The sequence below is a fragment of the Hemibagrus wyckioides genome, linkage group LG09, assembly GCF_019097595.1.
Source record: "Hemibagrus wyckioides isolate EC202008001 linkage group LG09, SWU_Hwy_1.0, whole genome shotgun sequence".
NCBI lineage: Eukaryota > Metazoa > Chordata > Actinopteri > Siluriformes > Bagridae > Hemibagrus > Hemibagrus wyckioides.
Window position 1 is genome coordinate 16219638 of NC_080718.1, and position 20171 is coordinate 16239808.

General features: G+C 38.2%; 1 protein-coding gene across 2 annotated transcripts; it reads left to right on the plus strand.

Annotated features, from left to right (window-relative positions):
- The first annotated feature begins 920 nt into the window (after positions 1-920).
- Positions 921-15392, plus strand: vps39 (VPS39 subunit of HOPS complex). Of its 2 annotated transcripts, XR_009205789.1 has the most exons (25): positions 921-1539; positions 2083-2148; positions 2248-2312; positions 2513-2555; positions 2695-2789; positions 3121-3219; positions 3312-3404; positions 4125-4308; positions 5263-5383; positions 5546-5666; positions 5925-6054; positions 6527-6669; positions 6772-6912; positions 7018-7159; positions 8723-8809; positions 9170-9243; positions 10065-10281; positions 10660-10788; positions 10892-10994; positions 11111-11156; positions 11621-11770; positions 13580-13714; positions 13894-13985; positions 14074-14232; positions 14280-15392. XR_009205789.1 is itself a non-coding variant. In XM_058399439.1 (24 exons), exons 1-24 carry the CDS (start codon positions 1467-1469, stop codon positions 14153-14155), a joined length of 2631 nt encoding a protein of 876 aa, XP_058255422.1. In that variant the 5' UTR covers positions 921-1466; the 3' UTR covers positions 14156-15392. The 2 variants fall into 2 exon arrangements, 1 of the variants encoding a protein (XP_058255422.1); XM_058399439.1 differs by having other exon boundaries at positions 14074-15392.
- The last annotated feature ends 4779 nt before the right edge of the window (positions 15393-20171 follow it).

The window sequence follows — 20171 nt, forward strand, 5'->3', positions numbered from 1 at the left end:
AGGCTGTTTTGAGAGCAAATTGGAACAACTACCCAGTATACACTGATCAGGCATAAAATTATGACCACCTGCCTAATATTGCATTGGTCCCTCTTTTGCTGCCTAAACAGCCCTGACCCATCATGCACTGTATATTCTGACACAGTTTTATCAGAACCAGCATTAACTTCTTCAGCAGTCTGAGCAACAGTAGCTCGTCTGTTGGATCGGATCACATGGGCCAGCCTTCACTCCCCACGAGCATCGATGAGCCTTAACCACCCATGACCCTGTCACCGGTTCACCACTGTTCCTTCTTTGGACCACTTTTGATAGATACTGACCACTGCAGACCGGGAACACCCCACAAGAGCTGCAGTTTTGGAGATGCTCTGATCCAGTCATCTAGCCATCACAGTTTGGTCCTTGTCAAACTCTCTTAAATTCTTACACTTGCCCATTTTTCCTGCTTCTAACACATCAACTTTGAGGACAAAATGTTCACTTGCTGCCTAATATATCCCACCCACTAACAGGTGCCATGATGAGGAGATCATTAGTGTTATTCACTTCACCCGTCAGTGCTCATAATGTTATGGCTGATCGGTGTAAGTAAACATTACTAATGAAGTTCTTTCTGATTGTACATTTTACCTACAAAGTGTAACAGGTTTGGGGTCTGTCGAAGAACAACTAGAAATAACAATTTCTATATAAAAACACACACACACACACACACTAAAGAAACCCGCACTAAAATGGCGTAATAGTACAAATTTGCATAAATGGGTTATATTTAAATGCTCGCAAAGTGCACGTTACCCTGCAAGGGTTTTCGTGCTTTTAGCTTAAGTCATCGACACCGCAAACGAATCAGCCTGAATGAGGAACCCGAAATTCAACCCTTGTGATAGATGACGCAGGTCACGTGTCTGTCACGCCTTGAAGCATCCCGGAAGCTCAGATTCTTTAGCAAAACAGTTTACGCGAGCAGTTAGCTAGTTGGATAATGAACTGTCAGCGCTGAAACTTTGACAGTCTGACAGGCTCAAAACAATTTGAGGACACGATCCGAGGCTAACACGGACAACGTCGTGTCAAAAAATATGGGATGAAGTACATCAGTTCGCTGGAGCAATGTGTTCTTGTCAGAGCTTGTTGACATCGGAGATGTAGTATGGCAGGCAGAGAGAGTAGCTAACTCACTCGCTGTGTTTCCGCTTATCAGGTCCCTCCTGGGGATATATCTCACTTCTTTTAACCAACCAGGAAACACAGGACGATGATCTGGACACTAATCAGTTAAACTAAAGTCCACCAAGTTAAGTGTAATGCATAGATTATCCAGCGAATTGCACTTAGCTAGCTAGCTTTGGAGATTTGTTTGAGATTTTACTAGCTCTCAAGAGCTAGCTAGTTAGTTACGCAGTTGTATTTCTTTGTTATTTGTGTTAAAGTAATTAAACAGTGTTATAACAGTCGTCGTAATGCATGACGCCTACGAGCCCGTGCCTATTTTGGAGAAACTGCCCCTCCAGATCGACTGCCTGGCAGCTTGGGGTAAGTAACACACTGGGGCAGTTCTGTGTGGTAAATACTCATGCTATTCCTCGTTAGGAGCTTTACGATCGCTTGAAGTTTTTCTGTGTGCAAATATCACTGTGCATTGTTGATCCTCTAGCTATAATCTCTGTTCACATCCCCTTTATAACGGAACTAACCTAATGAAAGCGTCTTTTCCAAATTATGCACAGTAGTGATGGTGACCTACAGAGAAAGGGATCAATACCAATACCTAAACAGGCTTTCAGGGCACTGTTGACCTGTTTAATTTACCTTTAGTCCTTTCTTTATAAGCGTCTTATAGTCGAGACAGCCTACAACTGAGTCCTTGAGGGTTAAGACTCTTTGGGATTTAAACTGACCACATTCCAGTCAGTAGCCCAAAGCCGTAAACTCTGAGCTGCCACTTCTCCTTCTCAGTAGGGGAACTTTGCAGTAATTATTCCTGTGTTGTTGTAAACAGTATTGCATCACTATTGCAGATTCACTGATTATGTCCAGATGTGACCTTTGACATTTCAATGTGTTGTTTTTACACAGAGGATTGGCTCCTGGTGGGGACTAAACCAGGTCATCTCCTCCTCTACAGAATCAAGAAGGATGCAGGTTGGGATTTGTTTTGTTTTCACTTTTTGTTGAAGCTTTGTCCCTCTATTTTGTTTAGCATTTCGGTTTATATTTACGTGGTCTCCTCATCTCTCATAGGCACTAACAGATTTGAGGTCACACTAGAGAAATCCAACAAGAACTTCTCCAAGAAGATCCAGCAGGTATGCACAGTAACTTTTGATGTACATTAATCAGTTTCTTTCTAGATTTTTTTCGTAAGTAATTCTCATGAAACAAGAAATGTCTTGTGTCTCATGATGAGTCTGTTTACATGTGAATTTCTTTCATCACTGCTAGTGTTATGATGGTGATGAGATGATGATGATGATGTCTCTGAATTTATCTCTTTTTCTGTCATCAGCTCTATGTCGTATCCCAGTACAAGATTTTGGTCAGTCTCCTGGGTAAGTTTTTTTTTTTTTTTGTGTCCGGTGCAGTTTCTTTACCATCTTTAGGTTTATTAGGTTTGTGGTCTTTGTCAAAGGTGTGAGTGCTGTATGCATTGTCTCACTTAATGATTTTTGTTGCTTATGTTTTTTCCAGAGAATAATATCCATGTCCATGACTTGCTCACGTTTCAGCAGATCACTGTGGTATCGAAGGCCAAGGGTGCAACACTCTTTGCCTGTGACTTGCAGGTGTGTATGGAGAAGTTGGTTCAATATAGCCAAATTAAGAAAATATATATAGTTTAATCACTATAATAATTTTTATTACCTTCAAAGCTGGACACCTTTATGATATCTCGATTTTTAGTATAATTTAGCCTGCAGTGTTACAAGAGTGACATCAAATAATAATCTGAAAATAAGTGATGATCTAATAATTAAGAAAACCCTTTTCTGTTTTTTTTTCCCCCCACAGTTTTATTGCACTACACAACAGAAATAAATCAGCCATTACTCTTTGCAATTGTCCATATTTGTCTGACCTTTGTTGAGTATATACATTTTCATTTCCCCATTTTAGCAGCCCAGTTCAGGTGAAGATAAGCTGCGGATGTGTGTTGCTGTCAAGAAAAAGCTTCAGCTGTATTACTGGAAGGACAGAGAGTTCCATGAATTACAGGTTTGCTGTTGTCATTAAACCACTATACAGTTTAATCACTGTTTTTATGTGTAAAAGATATGTAAATTAAGAACATATATATTGTGTGGCAGGGTGATTTTGCAGTTCCTGATATTCCGAAGTCCATGGCTTGGTGTGAAAATTCCATATGTGTGGGCTTCAAGCGAGACTACTATTTGATTCGGGTAGGTCAAATCTGTATAATGGTGACAGGTAATAAAAAAAATAAATAAAACACAAATAATGACTTCTAGTAATAAGTTGGGCCTCCACAGGCTGCCAGAAACAGATTCGGTGTTACTTGACATTTTACAAGTCTCTGGGATTTTAGTGGAGGCAGGAACATTATTCTTCTTTCAAAACATATTTCCTTATTTGCTGTTCTGTGTTTCAGACAGTGCTGTAACGTAGATCCATAGACCCCTAGCTGTATATTTGTTTTGAGATTTGGTGACTGCAAATGCAATATCATATAATAATAATAACAACAACAATAATAATAATAATAATGATGCTAATGATTATGATGATTTTTATGTTCAAACTATTGTGATCATCACCATTGTCATCAAAACTCATGCCCTGTGGATGGGGACATTTGTCATCCTGTATGACATCACTCCCAACTGGACAGAAATGTTCCCTACTAGGATAAAGTTGATCAGAAATGAAATGAACCTACCTTTTTAAGGGGGCACGTGGACCCAAACCATAGCACCACAATGCCCTACAGCATAAGATGCTCTAACAGAAAAGAGTTTTTACTTTTTGTTTCTTTTTTTCTCTTTAGTTTCTTTTTTCTCACTTGTCTGTGCATGCACATTGCACAAAAAAGTTGCACAAAAATAGAAACCCATTACATCAACTCTTACTTGCATTAAGTGTTTTTTCTTTGACTTTTTTAGATGGACGGACGTGGTTCAATTAAAGAGCTGTTTCCAACAGGGAAGCAACTGGAGCCACTGGTTGCACCACTGGCTGATGGAAAAGTAGCTGTTGGTCAGGATGACCTCACTGTTGTCTTGAATGAGGAAGGAACCTGCACACAGAAGTGCGCCCTCAACTGGACTGACATCCCTGTGGCAATGGGTATGATATAGATATGCTATCTTGTGTGCCTAAATGCTTTGCCAGCTTAAATCATCAGACACCTGCAGTACAATAACACTGTTAACTGGTATATAAACAATTTCCTAAAATAATGCAAAGATCCTTATAAATTAATGTAAATGATCATGGAACTGTTATTGTGTTCAGCAGTAGTTATCAGGTACAGGGATTCTGGATTGGCCTGGTAAACGCTATACATTACTGAAGCATTGTCACTACTGTTAGTGATTTGTAATGCAAATAAAGGCTTTAAAGTGTTTTTTTTTATATATTTTATATAATATTAAACATCTTATTTAGTTTCATTTTTGAATAATTAAATCCGGCTGTCACCATGAACATAGCCATAGAAGCTGACGTGGCATTTTAAGTTAAGGATTAGTGTTACATTTTTGTGCCATATTTATATGTTGTAGCCACCTTTTACTTCTAAAGTGAATTCATGATTTTAAGTTCAGTTATGTTTAGTGGAATTTCCTCACTGATATATATCGATCATACAGGAGAGTAACAAGCCCTCAACATTTTCCTCCTCACAGTATGTGCAAAAGCTCTGTTAAAATCTCTGGATCTCTCTGAAGCATGTATTACATGGTGATTGGAGACCTGCCCATTCCTGGCTTCAAATGGATTTTCTGCCCCATAGGACTCAGGGAATTTTATATTCATAGAATGCCTCCATGATACTTGCAGACTCCGACATGTTTCTCAGAGTATTTCTTGCATTTTAATTTTCTTTTCGGTCTTTTGTTTTGTTTTTTTGTTTTTTTTAAATAATATATGTAATTTTTCTGCCTTAGTTTTGTTACATTAGGCTATAAATAATATTGTGTTATTTTTAATCTGTCAAAATCTAAAGAGCTTCAAAGCGGATTCTGCTTTTTTTTTTTTTTCCAGTCACCCAAAAATAGTCTTGTTTCTCTTCCCCTTCAGAGCACCAGCCTCCTTACATTATAGCTGTGCTGCCACGCTATGTGGAGATTCGCACCTTTGAACCAAGGTTGTTGGTACAGAGTGTGGAGTTGCAGAGGCCACGCTTCATCACTTCTGCAGGGTGAGACATTCACACTTTTCAAAATAAATTATCGACGTTTCATGCTGAAGGCGTTCACAGTGAACTTAATCAAATCGAATGATGTCATCTGTGCTATTGAATTACTCACAAATCTCGATCAGCCTCATAATATTATTTTAACTTTTTTTTTTTTGGTTACAGGCCCAATATTGTGTACGTTGCCAGCAACCATTTTGTCTGGCGACTTGTGCCAGTCTCCATAGCAAGCCAGATTCGGCAGCTCCTACAGGACAAACAGTTTGAGCTGGCACTTCAGCTCGCAGTGAGTTCATCATCACAGTTAAACTACTTCAAAATCATTGCCTGACGAGTCCTTCACCAACGCTTACGTAACCACTTACCACTTTTATTTTCCCTTCATAATTTTTTTTTCCCTGCATCAGAAAGTAGGGTTCAGACATGACACATCATGAGCATTGTAATGAACCATACGTTAGTTGAAATGTACATAACCCATTAACCATATAAGAACCATCTCCCTTTTCACCATGTTCCTTCTGTCTTTATTTTTCCCGAGCAGAAGATGAAGGACGACGCAGATGGTGATAAGAAGCAGCAGATTCACCATATTCAGAATTTGTATGCCTTTAACCTCTTCTGTCAGAAGCGTTTTGATGACTCTATGCAGGTTTTTGCTAAGCTGGGGACAGGTGAGGAGCTGGTTTATGTCAATTTCAACGTATTCCCAATATATATTAAACTGTTGTTTTGAAAACACTGACAAAATGTAGGTTATGGAAATATACAGACCTATTATTACTAGATGCATTTTTATATCACTTTATGCATGGTGATTAATCAGGCTATGTTCAAACTTATCTGTGTGTATATAGATATCATTTCACTAATACCGAGCACAATATTAGGCATTTTCATGTTTTTTACAGATTTCCGGCCTCGTTTCACAAGCCAGGTTCCCTAATTCCCTAATATGTTGCCTATAAGTTCAATTCTAAGAAAATGAAAGCTGTTGTCTTATGTTCATCTTTTGATTTCAAACCCAAATGTCAGGTGATACTATTGTAGTGTCCTAAGCCTAAGGCATCAATAAAATGTCCTGGAAAATTGCCTCTTAAAATGAATCAATTTTGATGAAACTGAATGTCCCATCTTCTGTTATAGATCCAACTCATGTGATTGGGCTGTATCCAGACCTCCTGCCCTCTGACTACCGTAAACAGCTACATTACCCTAATCCTTTGCCCACACTCTCTGGAGTAGAGCTGGAGAAGGCTCACCTGGCTCTCATTGACTACCTAACACAGGTCTACACACACACACGCACAGGGCTTTATGGAATCATCATAAGATATTCGCAATGCTTTTCAGTTTCATTTAACTAACCATCCTTTCTTTGAATTAAATAGAAACGCAGTCATTTGGTGAAGCAGCTGAACGACTCTGACCCTTCCACCCCATCCCCACTCGTGGAGGGCACGCCTACAATCAAAAGCCGCAAGAAGCTTCTTCAGATCATAGACACCACCCTGCTCAAATGCTACCTCCATGTAAGGTTACCTCTTCCACACCAGGCTGCTTTGCTAACCTCAAAGGGACATCGGAATAGTTTGATTGTAGTGTGATCAGGGATTGTTACTTTGTTCTGTTTTCAGACCAATGTGGCCTTGGTGTCACCTCTTCTGCGTCTAGAAAACAATCACTGTCATGTGGAGGAGAGTGAATATGTGCTGAAGAAGGCCCACAAGTACAGTGAGCTCATCATCCTTTATGAGAAGAAGGGCTTGCATCAGAAGGGTAAATTTAACATTGCAGACACAGATGTTCCTCCCACAGCATTAAAACGTGTAAAGTGTATGGTCTATAAACCCAAAACAAATATAGATTATATGCATTCTCTACATATGGAGAATAAATAACTCTATAGAAATGCATTTCGGGTCTGAACCAAGCATTTAGGAGGTGGAGATGGACCTAATCGGATTCCTTATTCCTAGCTTAAGCCAAATCACAAGTATCTCATATATGCAGAAGAAGGTAGAAAGCACTTGTGATGCAGTCGATGCTGTTGTATTGGAAGAAGCTTTTTGTTAGTCTTCACCCTTCCTGGTCAGCAGCTGGGTTGAAGGAGGAGAGCTGGGTAATTGGCAGGTGAAGATATTGGGGAGACTACAGAGGGAGAGATTGGATTCTATAGTTTATTGCTGGGTTTTTATGCAGCACATTGTGAAATATAACACAATGATTTAATTAGATTGTGCCTAGCTTTAGGCAAAAACAAGTCTCTTTGTGTTATTCTGAACAGATATACAGCCAGTAAACTTTCACTGGATGCAGCTGTACCATTTATTTGTACCTGACCTTGATTTAATTTATAATCAAGCACCTGAAGATTAGAAAAGCATCTAGAGGAAAAACAAGGCAGGGTAACAAGAAAAGAGAGTGTCAAAAGATGAATTCTTTCCACATTCATTAAGTCTGCTGTGTAAGGTTTCAGAGAAGAAGTGTTCCAGTGTTCATGTACCAGAATGCATTTTTAGTTCTGTATTATTACATGCAAGGTAAATATATTTCGGTGATCATGTTGGTGGATGTTTTGAATTAACTAGAGAACACAAGCAGTGTGTTAGAATGAAAAGCAAGTTGTGAAAATTGGTTATGAGGACACCAGGTCCCGCCAAGCTAATATAATTATAACTGTGCAGGTCTTTACTCCTAATACAAAAGCTAGCAGTGTGGAACGGCAGTTTGATTAAAGTATGGATCTTTGTAGCCGAAAGGTGTCCGAGTCTTTGTTGCCATGGTGTACAGTCTCTTAATTTTCTGCCATTGCAGTCATGAAGAGATGTATATAGAGATTATATGCAGGGATGTTTTATTATATGTCATTTATATCATTTATATGTGACGGTGTTTTATTTAGGTAGGATAAATAAACCTTGGAGATACAGATTTGAATAATAATGGCCAAACCAATATAATTTAATTAGAATTGTGTTTCTCTGTCCTGTCCAAGCCTGTTTGCTTCACAGATGTTTGACATATCCACATGTCTCATGCAGGCAGAAGTATCTTAAATAATTTGGATGTTAACCAGTACTTGATGATCGTTCACCGCATGTTTTTAATCATGATGCTGTAGCAAACTGTTCTAGTGATGCAATGCACTAAAGACTTGATTGAAGTCACTGCCCTTCTTCCTTCATGTATTGAAACTAGCCACGTATTCCACCTGTCACTCAAACTGCTGTCAGATACGTCTGGTTAGATCCATTCTATAAAAACACGCGTTTGTAATATCAAGTAGTAGTTAGAGAGATCTCTGAATGAATGGTAGTTAATGGAAATGGTGATCTGTAGCCCTGCAGGTCCTGCTGGATCAGTCTACTAAAGCCAACTCGCCTCTAAAGGGTCATGAGAGGACAGTGCAGTATCTCCAGAGATTGGGTGAGTGTTTCTAGCTTACCACTATACACACAGTTTCAACATTTACACACGTTCGTGATCTAGAGAACACTGCAGCCTCATTACACCCACCTTTTGTTGTAGAAAATAGTTCATATTAACTGCGATTTTCTGATAAACCGAAAAGAACAGTGTGACCGGATACCTGTGTGAATTCAGAGCCATGTACTAATTCTCTGATACATTTCTGTCCCTCCTAAAATTGGAGTTGAAATGTAATCATCAGGTTAATTATCCTTCTGCCTAAATAAAAAGTGTTCATTTAAAATGTCCTGAGATCTTCAATATTTTTGTTCTCATCATTCATACTCGCAACCTGCTGCACTCTGCTTTCTCTCCCAGGGGTAGAGAATCTGGGCATTATCTTTGAGTTTTCTCCTTGGGTGCTGAAGATTTGTCCAGAGGATGGGCTCAAGGTGAGAGGTGTAGTGGTACAGTATTGTGTACAATTGCTGCAGTGATTCTCCCAGGGTGCATCATTGTTCTTGGTAGTACACAATCAAGTTGTTTGCTAAATGTAATGCCGAGTTTGGAAAGGTGCATGCCAAATCACATTGTTCTATGCCATTTTGAAGTATAAATAATATGAGTAGTGCGTTCATATCGAAAATTCCAAAAAGAGGAACTTCAGGGACCCGAATGATTATTCACTTATTCAACCAGTTGTTTTAAAAATTCACTGTATTCTGCTAAAGCTAGATGTATGGAATTACATTACAAATGTGTTTGCCATCGACTGGTAACCTGTTATACTTCTGGTTGGTAAAAAATACGTGTTGAATCTAAATCACAAAATAATAGTGTTCCATTTGAGATGATATTATCCTTCTAAAATTCATACACTAGATAGTAGAGAGAATGACATAAGTGCATAGTGTGCAGTACATCAAAGAAATTTCATGAATGTAACCAAACATGATGGCATATTGTACAGAAAAAACAAAAAAAAGTTATACTTAGGGTTTGGAATTATTTGCTCAGGTTGCCCTAGGTTGTTTCCCTGATCCCCATGCTGACAAAAAATATCTTTTTGTCTGTTGTATTTGAGCTGGGAAAATGATTAGCTTTGTCTATAGCTAGAAAGCCAACACAAGTGGCTTTCTGTAGGTGACACCCCAACATACTCACCAGTAATGTACATGAGGATGACAGGTGACACAGATTGATAAGGATTGATAACAGTGCACAAAAGCCACCAGAGTTCTCTTTAACTATCTCCACTATGTTTTGGCAACAGATTTTTACAGAAGACCTTACAGAAGTAGAAATGCTGCCCAGAGACAAGGTGCTAGACTTCCTGAAGGAGGGTTTTAAGGAGCTAGCCGTGCCATATCTGGAGCACATTATCTATGTGTGGGAGGAAACAGGCTCTGAGTTCCACAACGTGCTGATCCAGCTCTACCTGGAGAGAGTACAAGTGCTGATGAAAGAGTATCTCAACTCACTGCCTGAGGGTGAGAGCTGTTAGCTTCCTGATAGCACTTCTCTATCAGACATGGGTTAATGAATGCAGCTGGAAGCGGATTGTGACAACTGCTGTATGTTTCAGCTAGCAAGTATTACAGAAAATACATTTTTAGTTTCGTTTCAGTTCCCTCTAAAAATGCAACACAAATTATTTTTCTTTATTGCTTTAAAGTCGTCTGCGTTTTGATTTATAGTCTTAGGAAATTAATTTTTCATATAAATAAATATGCAACACAAATTTTTTTGTCGCTTTAAAATAAAGTGTGCATTTTTATTTATGGTCTTACTTACAGAGAACCCTCTAGCAATGTAAGATTGCTTATTTTTTTTATTTTATTTTTATCCTTCCTTGTAATTGTGAATAGGTGTCCCAGCTGTGGCTGCAGGGAAGGAGGAAGGAGAACTTGGAGAGTTACGGAACAAGCTGTTGTCTTTCTTGGATATTTCAAGATACTACGAGCCAGAGATTCTCATCAGTAACTTTCCATTTGATGGTAAATTTAACGTTTCAGCCTTCGATCTGAGAGACTGTCACGTCTTTACTGCAATCAGACACGTAATATGTGTCTGGCTTCCCCTTGTCATGCTTATTCTCAGGTCTGTTGGAGGAGCGAGCCCTACTTCTGGGCCGCATGGGAAAACACGAGCAGGCGCTCTTTATATATGTGCATATACTGAAGGACACACACATGGCTGAAGAGTGAGTATGCTTCAGTGTCACTATTTGTCTATCTAAGGCAAATGGAATTGGTACATTATTCAGTGTAATGGACCGTATATACATGGAACTGACTGACTGTCCACTTCCCTCTTTAGGTATTGTCACAGACATTATGACAAGTCATCAGATGGAAATAAAGACGTGAGTGTCTATAAAAGCACAGATGCTTCACACATCTAAACTTCGAAAGTTTTAACACAAACTCCTCAGCTTATATATATATATATATATATATATATATATATATATATATATATATATATATATATATATATATATATATATATATATATATATATATAAAATATATATATACATATATATATATATATATATATATATATATATATATATATATATATATATATATATATATATATATTATATATTTCTCTATATTATGTGTTGCACAAAAATTATGGAGCTATTCTCATACATTCCCGATTGATTTACAGCTTAATCCAAGAATGTTTCGGTGAACTTTGAAAAATCTTGTGAAATGCTCGACTTCAGACGCATACTCTTTATCTGGAAAGCTGTCCTAAGCATTTTTTTATGGTTCCCATTTTTCAAAGATTTACGCCGCTGCTGTTTCTTCTGTGCAGGTGTATCTGTCTCTCTTGCGCATGTACCTGTCTCCCCCAGACGCACACTGTCTCGGTCCTATTAAGATGGAGTTGTCTGAGCCCCAAGCTAATCTTCAGGCTGCCCTGCAGGTCCTTGAGCTCCACCACAGCAAGCTCAACACTACTAAGGTGAGAATCTCACTGTCCAGCTGCTAGTCAGGTTATGTTTATGGAATGGATTGAAAGCATTCTTCTGTCTCTCATTAAATACTAAGACTCTATAATATAAAATCTTTCTGTAGCTCTACAGCTCATTATACTTCCTCATGACTAGTCCATGTCTTTGGAATTAGTGCTGTCTGGAATTTTTCCAGTACTGATATAGTGGCATTTCCAGAGAGCGTCACATACAGTATCCTAAAGGACTCTGTTCCCCAGCGAGGCCCTTATTGTTGGCTCTTATGCAAAGGTCCTGTCACTCTACACAATAAAAAGCTGAATGATGCGCAACAGGATATGACTGCTATAAATCATTACGTGCATTATATGCCAAGTATGTGAGGATTAAAACAAAGAGCATGAATCTGCCATCGAAAGGCTCCCTTGCTCGTTTGTTTTATATGATGTTGCTTTTATTTTCTCTGGCTGCCACCCAGAGGCCTGGCTCAAGCAGGGCCACATGCAGGGGACAGACCACAACTTTGGATGTCAAATCAGAGAATCAAGTTCACTGTTGCATTCCAGCTGTGCACAACGTGTGTGGACTGTAGAGCCACAAACATCTGAGTTCCATTCAGCTGAATTAAACGAGCACTTAAACGATCATTTCTGTCTGTCACTTTTACAGCAAATCTATACAGAAGTAACATTAGCAATCATTCTGAGACTTTGCTGTAATCAGAAAAATAACAGTCATAAAATCTTAAGTGTTTGGATATAGACACAAATTTCATTATATTGCCTCTGAACACCACCAGAATTGATTTGAAATAAAGCTAGATAGACTATTTAGAAATTACATGCTCCAAAGTAACTTTACAAACTAACATAATCATAAATATAAGGATTATTGTTATTATCTAAATGCAAATAGTTTGCAGTCGATGACAGGCTGAAGTCTGGAACACATGCTGAGTTTCCTCCCTTGAGATGCTTTTAATTCAGCCGCCTTCAGTTCCTGCTTGTTTGTGGTTCTTTCTGCCCTCAGTTTAGTCTTCAGTTAGTGTAAATCATGTTCAGTTTGGGTTGAATCTTGGTTTCATCTGTCCAAAGAATTTTTTTCCCACACATTTTCTAGCAAAGTCTAGTCTGTCCTTTCTGTTATTGAGTGCTCTTATTGGTCATCATGAAGTAAACCCTCTGTATTTACGTTCATGAAGCCGTCTCTTGATTGCAGACAAGGATATCCCTACCTCCTGGAAAGTGTTCTTGACTTGGCCTGATGTTGTGAAGGGTTTTTTTCTTCATCAAGGAAAGAAATTCTGTGATTATCCATAGTGGATAACAGCGGATTCCTTCTTTTTAAGAATTTACCAGGATTTTCTAGTTCCTGCTATAGGTCTGTTTGGTTTTTTCATCCTAATGATGGCCTGCTTCACTTGCATCAACATCTCTTTGGAGTGTTGAACAGCTACCAAATGCAAATTCAGTCCTTGGAATCGGATCCAGACCTTCTTAATTTGTCATGAAATAGCAAGGAATCAGGCCATGAAACTACGAATCAGTCAATTGTCCAAATACCTTTGAATCTGTGAAAATGGAGGAACATGGCTTTATGTTTAGGAGAAATCGTTATGGAAATATGTTTTTGGGGCAGTCAGTGAATCACGACACGATACGAACACCCACACATTCATGCAGTTATTCACAGAAAACCTACTTTTTCATCACAGAGGGGTTTTTTTTTTTTTTTTTTAGAATACAGGTATGTTTGATATGGCTTAATCATATAAGGAAGTAAATGTAGAAGGTCATTTTATTATCTTTGCTGTTCGCTAGGCTATAAATCTGCTTCCGGCGAACACTCAGATCAAAGAGATCCGCGTGTTTCTCGAGAGTGTGTTGGAGGAGAAAGCCCAGAGGAAACGCTTCGACCAGGTGCTGAAGAGTCTGCTGCAGGCTGAGTTCCTGAGGGTAAGTTACTGGAGAGACACAGTGCTTAGTCCTGTTTTTCTGTACTATACAAATACCTGCAGTATACATGGTCTTGTTTTGTCCTGTAGATTTTTCCCCAAGAAAATATTTTGGAAAAGGAAATTGTCTATGCACTACGATGCACACAATAATCTAACCCTCTGCCGCTGTGTTTGTAGGTCCAAGAAGAGCGAATCTTTCATCAGCAGGTAAAGTGTGTCATTACTGAAGAGAAGACCTGCCGGGTGTGTAAGAAGAAGATTGGAAACAGGTATGTCCGGTGTCATTTTGATGATTTTTCTTTTCTTTTCTCATTTGATTATTTTAAAATAATGCATATTTGTCTTCTGTTTGCGCAGTGCCTTTGCCAGGTATCCAAATGGTGTGGTGGTCCACTATTTTTGCTGTAAGGATCGCAATGTGTGTCCCACAGAGCAGTAAGACCTCTCAGCTGGATACACCCTGTACACACCTCTGACTGCTCTTAAAATTTTTACATAAGGCGTTTTGCTGCACAAATGAAGGACATGCCAGTCTGTGTCTTTAAAAAAAAAAAAAAAAATTCATAAGGATTTTGGCACAGTGAATCCACATGTGGCTATGATGAAAAGTTACGGTACTTTTTGGAATAATGACTTCTTAGCCCTGCACATGGTTATGGATGAAGACATTTTTACAGCGAAGTCATGATGGCTATTGCACTTCGGCTTTGAAGACAATAAACACATACTGTAGATTTATGCTTTCTTGTGAGAAATAACCATTATGTCTCTCATCCATTGGTGTTTTAGTTACTTATATTATTTTGAAGCATGTTTCTGTCCAGCTTTGTGTGTAAAAATAAAAAAAAAAATACCTGTGTTTTATGTGTTAAACCTTTCCCTGTTGTGTCCTAGCCCATTTCCACTAGACTGCACACTCTGCTGCTCTGTATCTTGTTCTGATTGCAGAAATAAAAAAGCAGACACTGATGAATCTTTCCTCCTGGTATCTCACACACTGCCAGTTTTTTTGGTCTGATGTATATGTTGTTTGTTCTGAACTTAGAGTAAGATGTAACTTTTTATGCAACGTGCAGCAGTCCCTTTTCAAATCTTTATGTTCACAGGCTTATTAACGATGCTGTTAGATTTACGATTACAGCAGCATGGCAATTTTTCGTCTCCTACTTCCTCTTTAATTTATTCTCACTAATGGAGGATGCAAGAAAATAAAGCACTAATGATTAAAGTGGATCATTACGCATTAATGTTGCTATGAATATCAATAATCTCACATATGGAAAAGGAGTCCTAAGGGGGTACTAGCACCTCTGCTTGTCAAAATGTGTGCTGGAATGTGTTACATTTCATTTGTCACCATCTTCAATCATCTCGCTTTCCTCTGTTCTTGTGATCAACCATGACATTGACTGTTGCTACTGGAGAGGAGAAGATGGTTGCTTTTGTTTCTAAGAAGTGGAGCATATGAGGTGTTGGAGTTGAAAGAATGTAAAAATTGTATTTTAAATATGAATGAGGAGAAATGTTACCGCTAATAAACATGTATCCTGTCATGTGCAATATGGTGTCATGTATGCTTCTTTTTCCCGCATGCATTTAATTTCACCCTTGTGTTCTATTCAGTATTGAACTTTCAGTTTTTGATATTTCTGTTACACGGGTTATGGTATGAATATAAAAAGATTGCAAAAGCGATGAAATATCAATTGAAGCAAACTGCTTTTTCACATAAATAAAATGCATAGATGAATTCACTCTCTTACATTATATCTGTTTTTATTTGCAACCACAACACCTGCTGGTAGGAGTGTCCTCAGGCATGAGAAGTAGTTTTATGTGGGGGGTTTTTTCAGTTCCCCAAAAGCATAGATTTATTCATTTCAAACATTATTTCCTGTATCAGCAGCCCAAAGTCAGTAGGACCAGGGGGCAGCAAATCCATTGCTTAGAAGCAAAAAACAAAAAACAAAAAATAGGGCTCAAAAAATAGTTTTCCAACACCAAACTTTGTTCTATGTTCTATGGTTTTACTTTCTTTATCTTTTAGATTTGAGCCTTTTATACAGCGGAGGGTGTGCATTCCAGTGTCGCATGTTTTCTGAATGTGTTTTTTCACACTGCGAACTGAACTGACCAACAACACAGAGCAACTTCTGCTTGGTGTAATCTTTAGCTGGAGAAACCTCTTGTTCCAAAGACAGCTGCTTGGTTATACTGCATGAGTCACAATGAGGAAGAACTAGACTGTAAAACGAAAAGCCTGTTTTCTATTACCCCAGCTCAGATGTTTGTTGGCTTTGTCAGCATCTTCTTGGTCAGCTGTGGTTAACGTCATACAAGCAGTCTATAAAATATGGATTTGGGTTGTCATCACTCATGAGATGTGATGCACCTCCCTTGTGTTGTATATTGTCCTTGGAGCCTTCTTGGTCTAGAAGTGTCTGTTAAGCAGGGCAGCAGTTGGACGGATTGTACTTTATTTCCAGTCCTCCAGTGGAAAGTTGCTGGGTGGAGAGAAATGGACTGTAAATGCTGCATTGTCCATGTGCCTTGTCATAGAGGGCAGCATTCATCAGTATCAACGACATCCATCAGACAAAATGTTTGTTTTTCTACCCTCTCCCTTTAAAAAATGCCTTTTTTCACCGCTTCTAATCTTGGACTACGTCACCACTCACATGAATGGAAGAAGAAGCAGAGTGGGGGTGCAGGGGAAATAATCTTTACTAATGTTTGTTTTAATGATCGGAGCAAATCCTAATGTTTAAATCAACCCAAAGACAGAACACATCTTAGCAAGTGATCGTACCTGGAATACAGTTAACTAGTATTTCCTATTATAAGATTCTTAAACCTTTTTTGGATTAAGAAATTTTTTGTTTTACTAACTTCAAGTTTGAAAGAGTCTTGTTCTATTGGCTGCTTACTTTAAGCATTTATTTTTAGAAGGAAACGATATGATCTGCCAATAGAGTAAGAAAATAAGAAAATCATAAAGCTTAAATAATTAAAAATGTATATCCATATATTCAGTTTATTGTATAAATTATTGCATACAACAGTAATAATAATAATAATAATAATAATAATAATAAGTAGTAGTAGTAGTAGTAGTAGAAGTCGTATAATATACAGTATACTACATCAATTTGACTATATTCAGGATTTTTCCCTTGTCAGATATTTCTGCAGCGTACACATTATTTCATGCATTTAATATCCTGTTTCATGAGGAAACACGCTATGGTGTTTGCTCTCCTACACAACCAGGCGTAAAAGGGGTCAAAACTCTTAAAATACTCCTGTGGTGTGGGCATCCTCCTTACTGCATAAAACATTTACTCTGGATTTATTTTGCTTGTCCTTTATGCATGTTCTTGTTTCTCCACCCTTTCATGCTCTGCAGAATTTTATGTATTTTTATACAAAGTAGAGATAATCATTTCATTGGGTTTGTCTATCTGGTGTTAAATCTAAAGCCAGCGTTACACTGTAAAATTCCCATCACAGAGCTTCTTGCACAAAGCAGCCTTTATAAATACTGTAGTAAAAAGTGAGTGATACTATAATGCTGATTTTTGGATTATCTGTTCTAAGAAATATTTAAACTCTCTGAATAGAACATTATATTAATATCATTGTAGGAGTTCATGTGAGGTTGGTATAAATTGGCTACCACGGCTAGACTTGCCCATAAATATAACTCCTATAATAATGGATTTTTGTGGAAACTCTAAAAAAATACACAGAATAGTATGAAAAAGTAGCCCTGAGTCAAATACCCCTAGACTTGATTTTGTGTGTGTTTGTGTGTGTGATCATTTCCATTACATCATTCTTACTGTAGACCTTGTACATCCTTAGTGAGACCTTGTGACATAATGCATCGCTCAAATAGTTTCCTGATAGAGATGTTTCTAGCCCTCAGTTCTAATATCTCAGCTAACCATCAGTGACTCGATGTCATCCTCAGAACATACACTCAGATGCTTTACAGCAACACATGCCACAGTATATTTGATCAGATCTACTGTTCATTAATTGCAGACTGCAGAGGATGTTAGTACATTAAGTACAGCCTTCATTGTCATTTATAGATGGTGTAAATTCAGCCAGGCTTCACTCCTTCTCTGGCTACCCAAAACCCCCAAGAGGGTCGTACAAGACTGCAGAGACTCACAATGACCTTTTTGTACTGGCCCAGCCATCCTTCACTTCAGTTTCCTTTTCACACCACAAAGTCTGCTGTTCCTGTACAAGCCACTATGACAATGCCCTAAATGCCCTAGATGCCCTAAAAGTAGCGCCATCTGATGGTGAGTCATTCTGAAATTTGCCATCATTTTCAAGTGAGGTTGTATCATGTAGAAATGAAAAACCAAACCCCTAACAATAGTGCTATTTTGAAATCAAATAATAAAAGTTTTCAGTAGTAAGACTTTGGACTTTTCCTCATGCAAGAGTACAGATGTTCACTGTTGACTGTACAGGGACTGGGTGTTATCACACTGGATAGAATTATAGAAGGGTGGGGTTGATCTGTAAAAGCCAAAAAAGAAAAAAGCAAGAACTGCCTACAGTGTTTCTCAAGCAGTTTGTCTCTGCTTTTTTATTAAAACAGAGACTGAAATGTCAGAAGTGCTTCACTGAGAGATTAGGGGGCTGGTGTGGTATGGCACAGGGCATGTTTGAGGCTCAGGGAAGGCCTTGGTCTAAGAGAAATGTCAACATGAATAGTGCAGTGTGGGTGTGAAGAAATGTAAAGTCTAGGCACTCAAACTTCTTTATATATAATTATAATTATATAGCTTACAATAAGAGCTTGACCTTCTTGTTTAAGCATTTAGCAAATCTAATGTAATGAGCATGCTAAAAGAAACTGAAATAATTAGGACTGTATAATTTAATATAGTGATTGTAAAATGGCTCATTAATTGTGAAATCATGCCGCATATTATAAGACACAGTCGCAGTTTCTGTGGAACAGAGATGAAAGTCTAAAATATATGTTTTATATAACTACATGGTATATTTATGAATATATCTCAACTTAAGTCAAATGAACTTTTACCTCAATACATTGAATATTTATATATTATTATATATTATATATTATATATATTTATGTGCTACTAGTATTACACTCTAGCTATAAATATGATGTGAAATATATATGTGAAGCACTGGTGTTTCAATGGTTAAAGATTTGAAAGGTCACTTCCCAGTCCTGCCAGGCCGCTGCTGTTCAGCTCTTAGTCAAGGCCATTTACCTTCATCTGTTCAAGATGTGCTGTACTGTGGCTGGTGATGCAACCTGTAGGCTTAAATGGAAGGATGTTTACTGTCCAAATACAACAGGCAAGTGCCACTCATGATACAAAGGTGACAGAGTTGTCCCTTAGGCCACTCTTATATAAGTGCATTTGCTTTTAGAGACAGTGGAAACAGGCAGCCTAGGCAAAGGACCGAATCTAATTATCTGATATCTAAAACATCTTGGATTAAACAGAATTTATTCTGATTCAACCTGCCATTTATACCATGCTGTCAATGTTTAACTTTCATTGGAAAACTTGCTGGAGATGATGAAACATCTATGTGGTATTAAAGGTTTTGTCAGAAGAATGATCTCATCTGAACAAATTCAAGTCCAAAAAGAAAGCCCTTGTGTTCAGCTGAGTTATTTCACTTGCTAGACGAACAAAGCTAGTTTATAGTTCAAAAAAAAACCCAAATGAGTGCTGTTCGAACCTCAGCAGGTGAAAGCACGACTACAGCTGCTGATGTTATACAAAAAAAATAATAATTAAAATACAAACGCTATAGTAACACAAATAATTTAGTATTAAACACTTTATCTACCATTTTGCACCCTCATAACTTACTCGTGAACAAATCAAAAACTACACTGAAATATAAAAAATCCTGGTCCTGAGCTTGAGTTACTGTATATGAGGAGCGTGGGCTGTTCACTGGGGTTTCTTCTGGGTTCTTTAGTATCTTCCAACTGTCCAGTAACAAGGTGGATTAAGTGTCCACTGTCCCTAGGTGTGAATCATTCTATAGATGTGTATATACTTGATTCCCTGTGATGGATTGGCACCCAGTGTTCCTGGGATAGGCTCCTTCCCAAAGGATTGTAGACTGTAACAGCAGCACAGGGTCCAAACCCAGGTTTTGGAAGGGGGATGTGTATAAAATTGATCATGTATTGTATTGACAGATTGGGATGCAATGGCCAATGGTCCACAAACATTTGGACATTTAGAGTTTCAGTACAGCAGTGAAATATTGTACAGAGTTACAGACAGACCACCTTGCTAGCCTGGTTTGTAGCCATTGTGTATTTAGCTACTAATCGCTTTGTGTGGAATAAATAGGCGAGAGTACTACGGCGAACACAAGCGCATCGGAGATTCGGCGCTAGGACCGCGCTGCAGTTTCCACAGAGCACT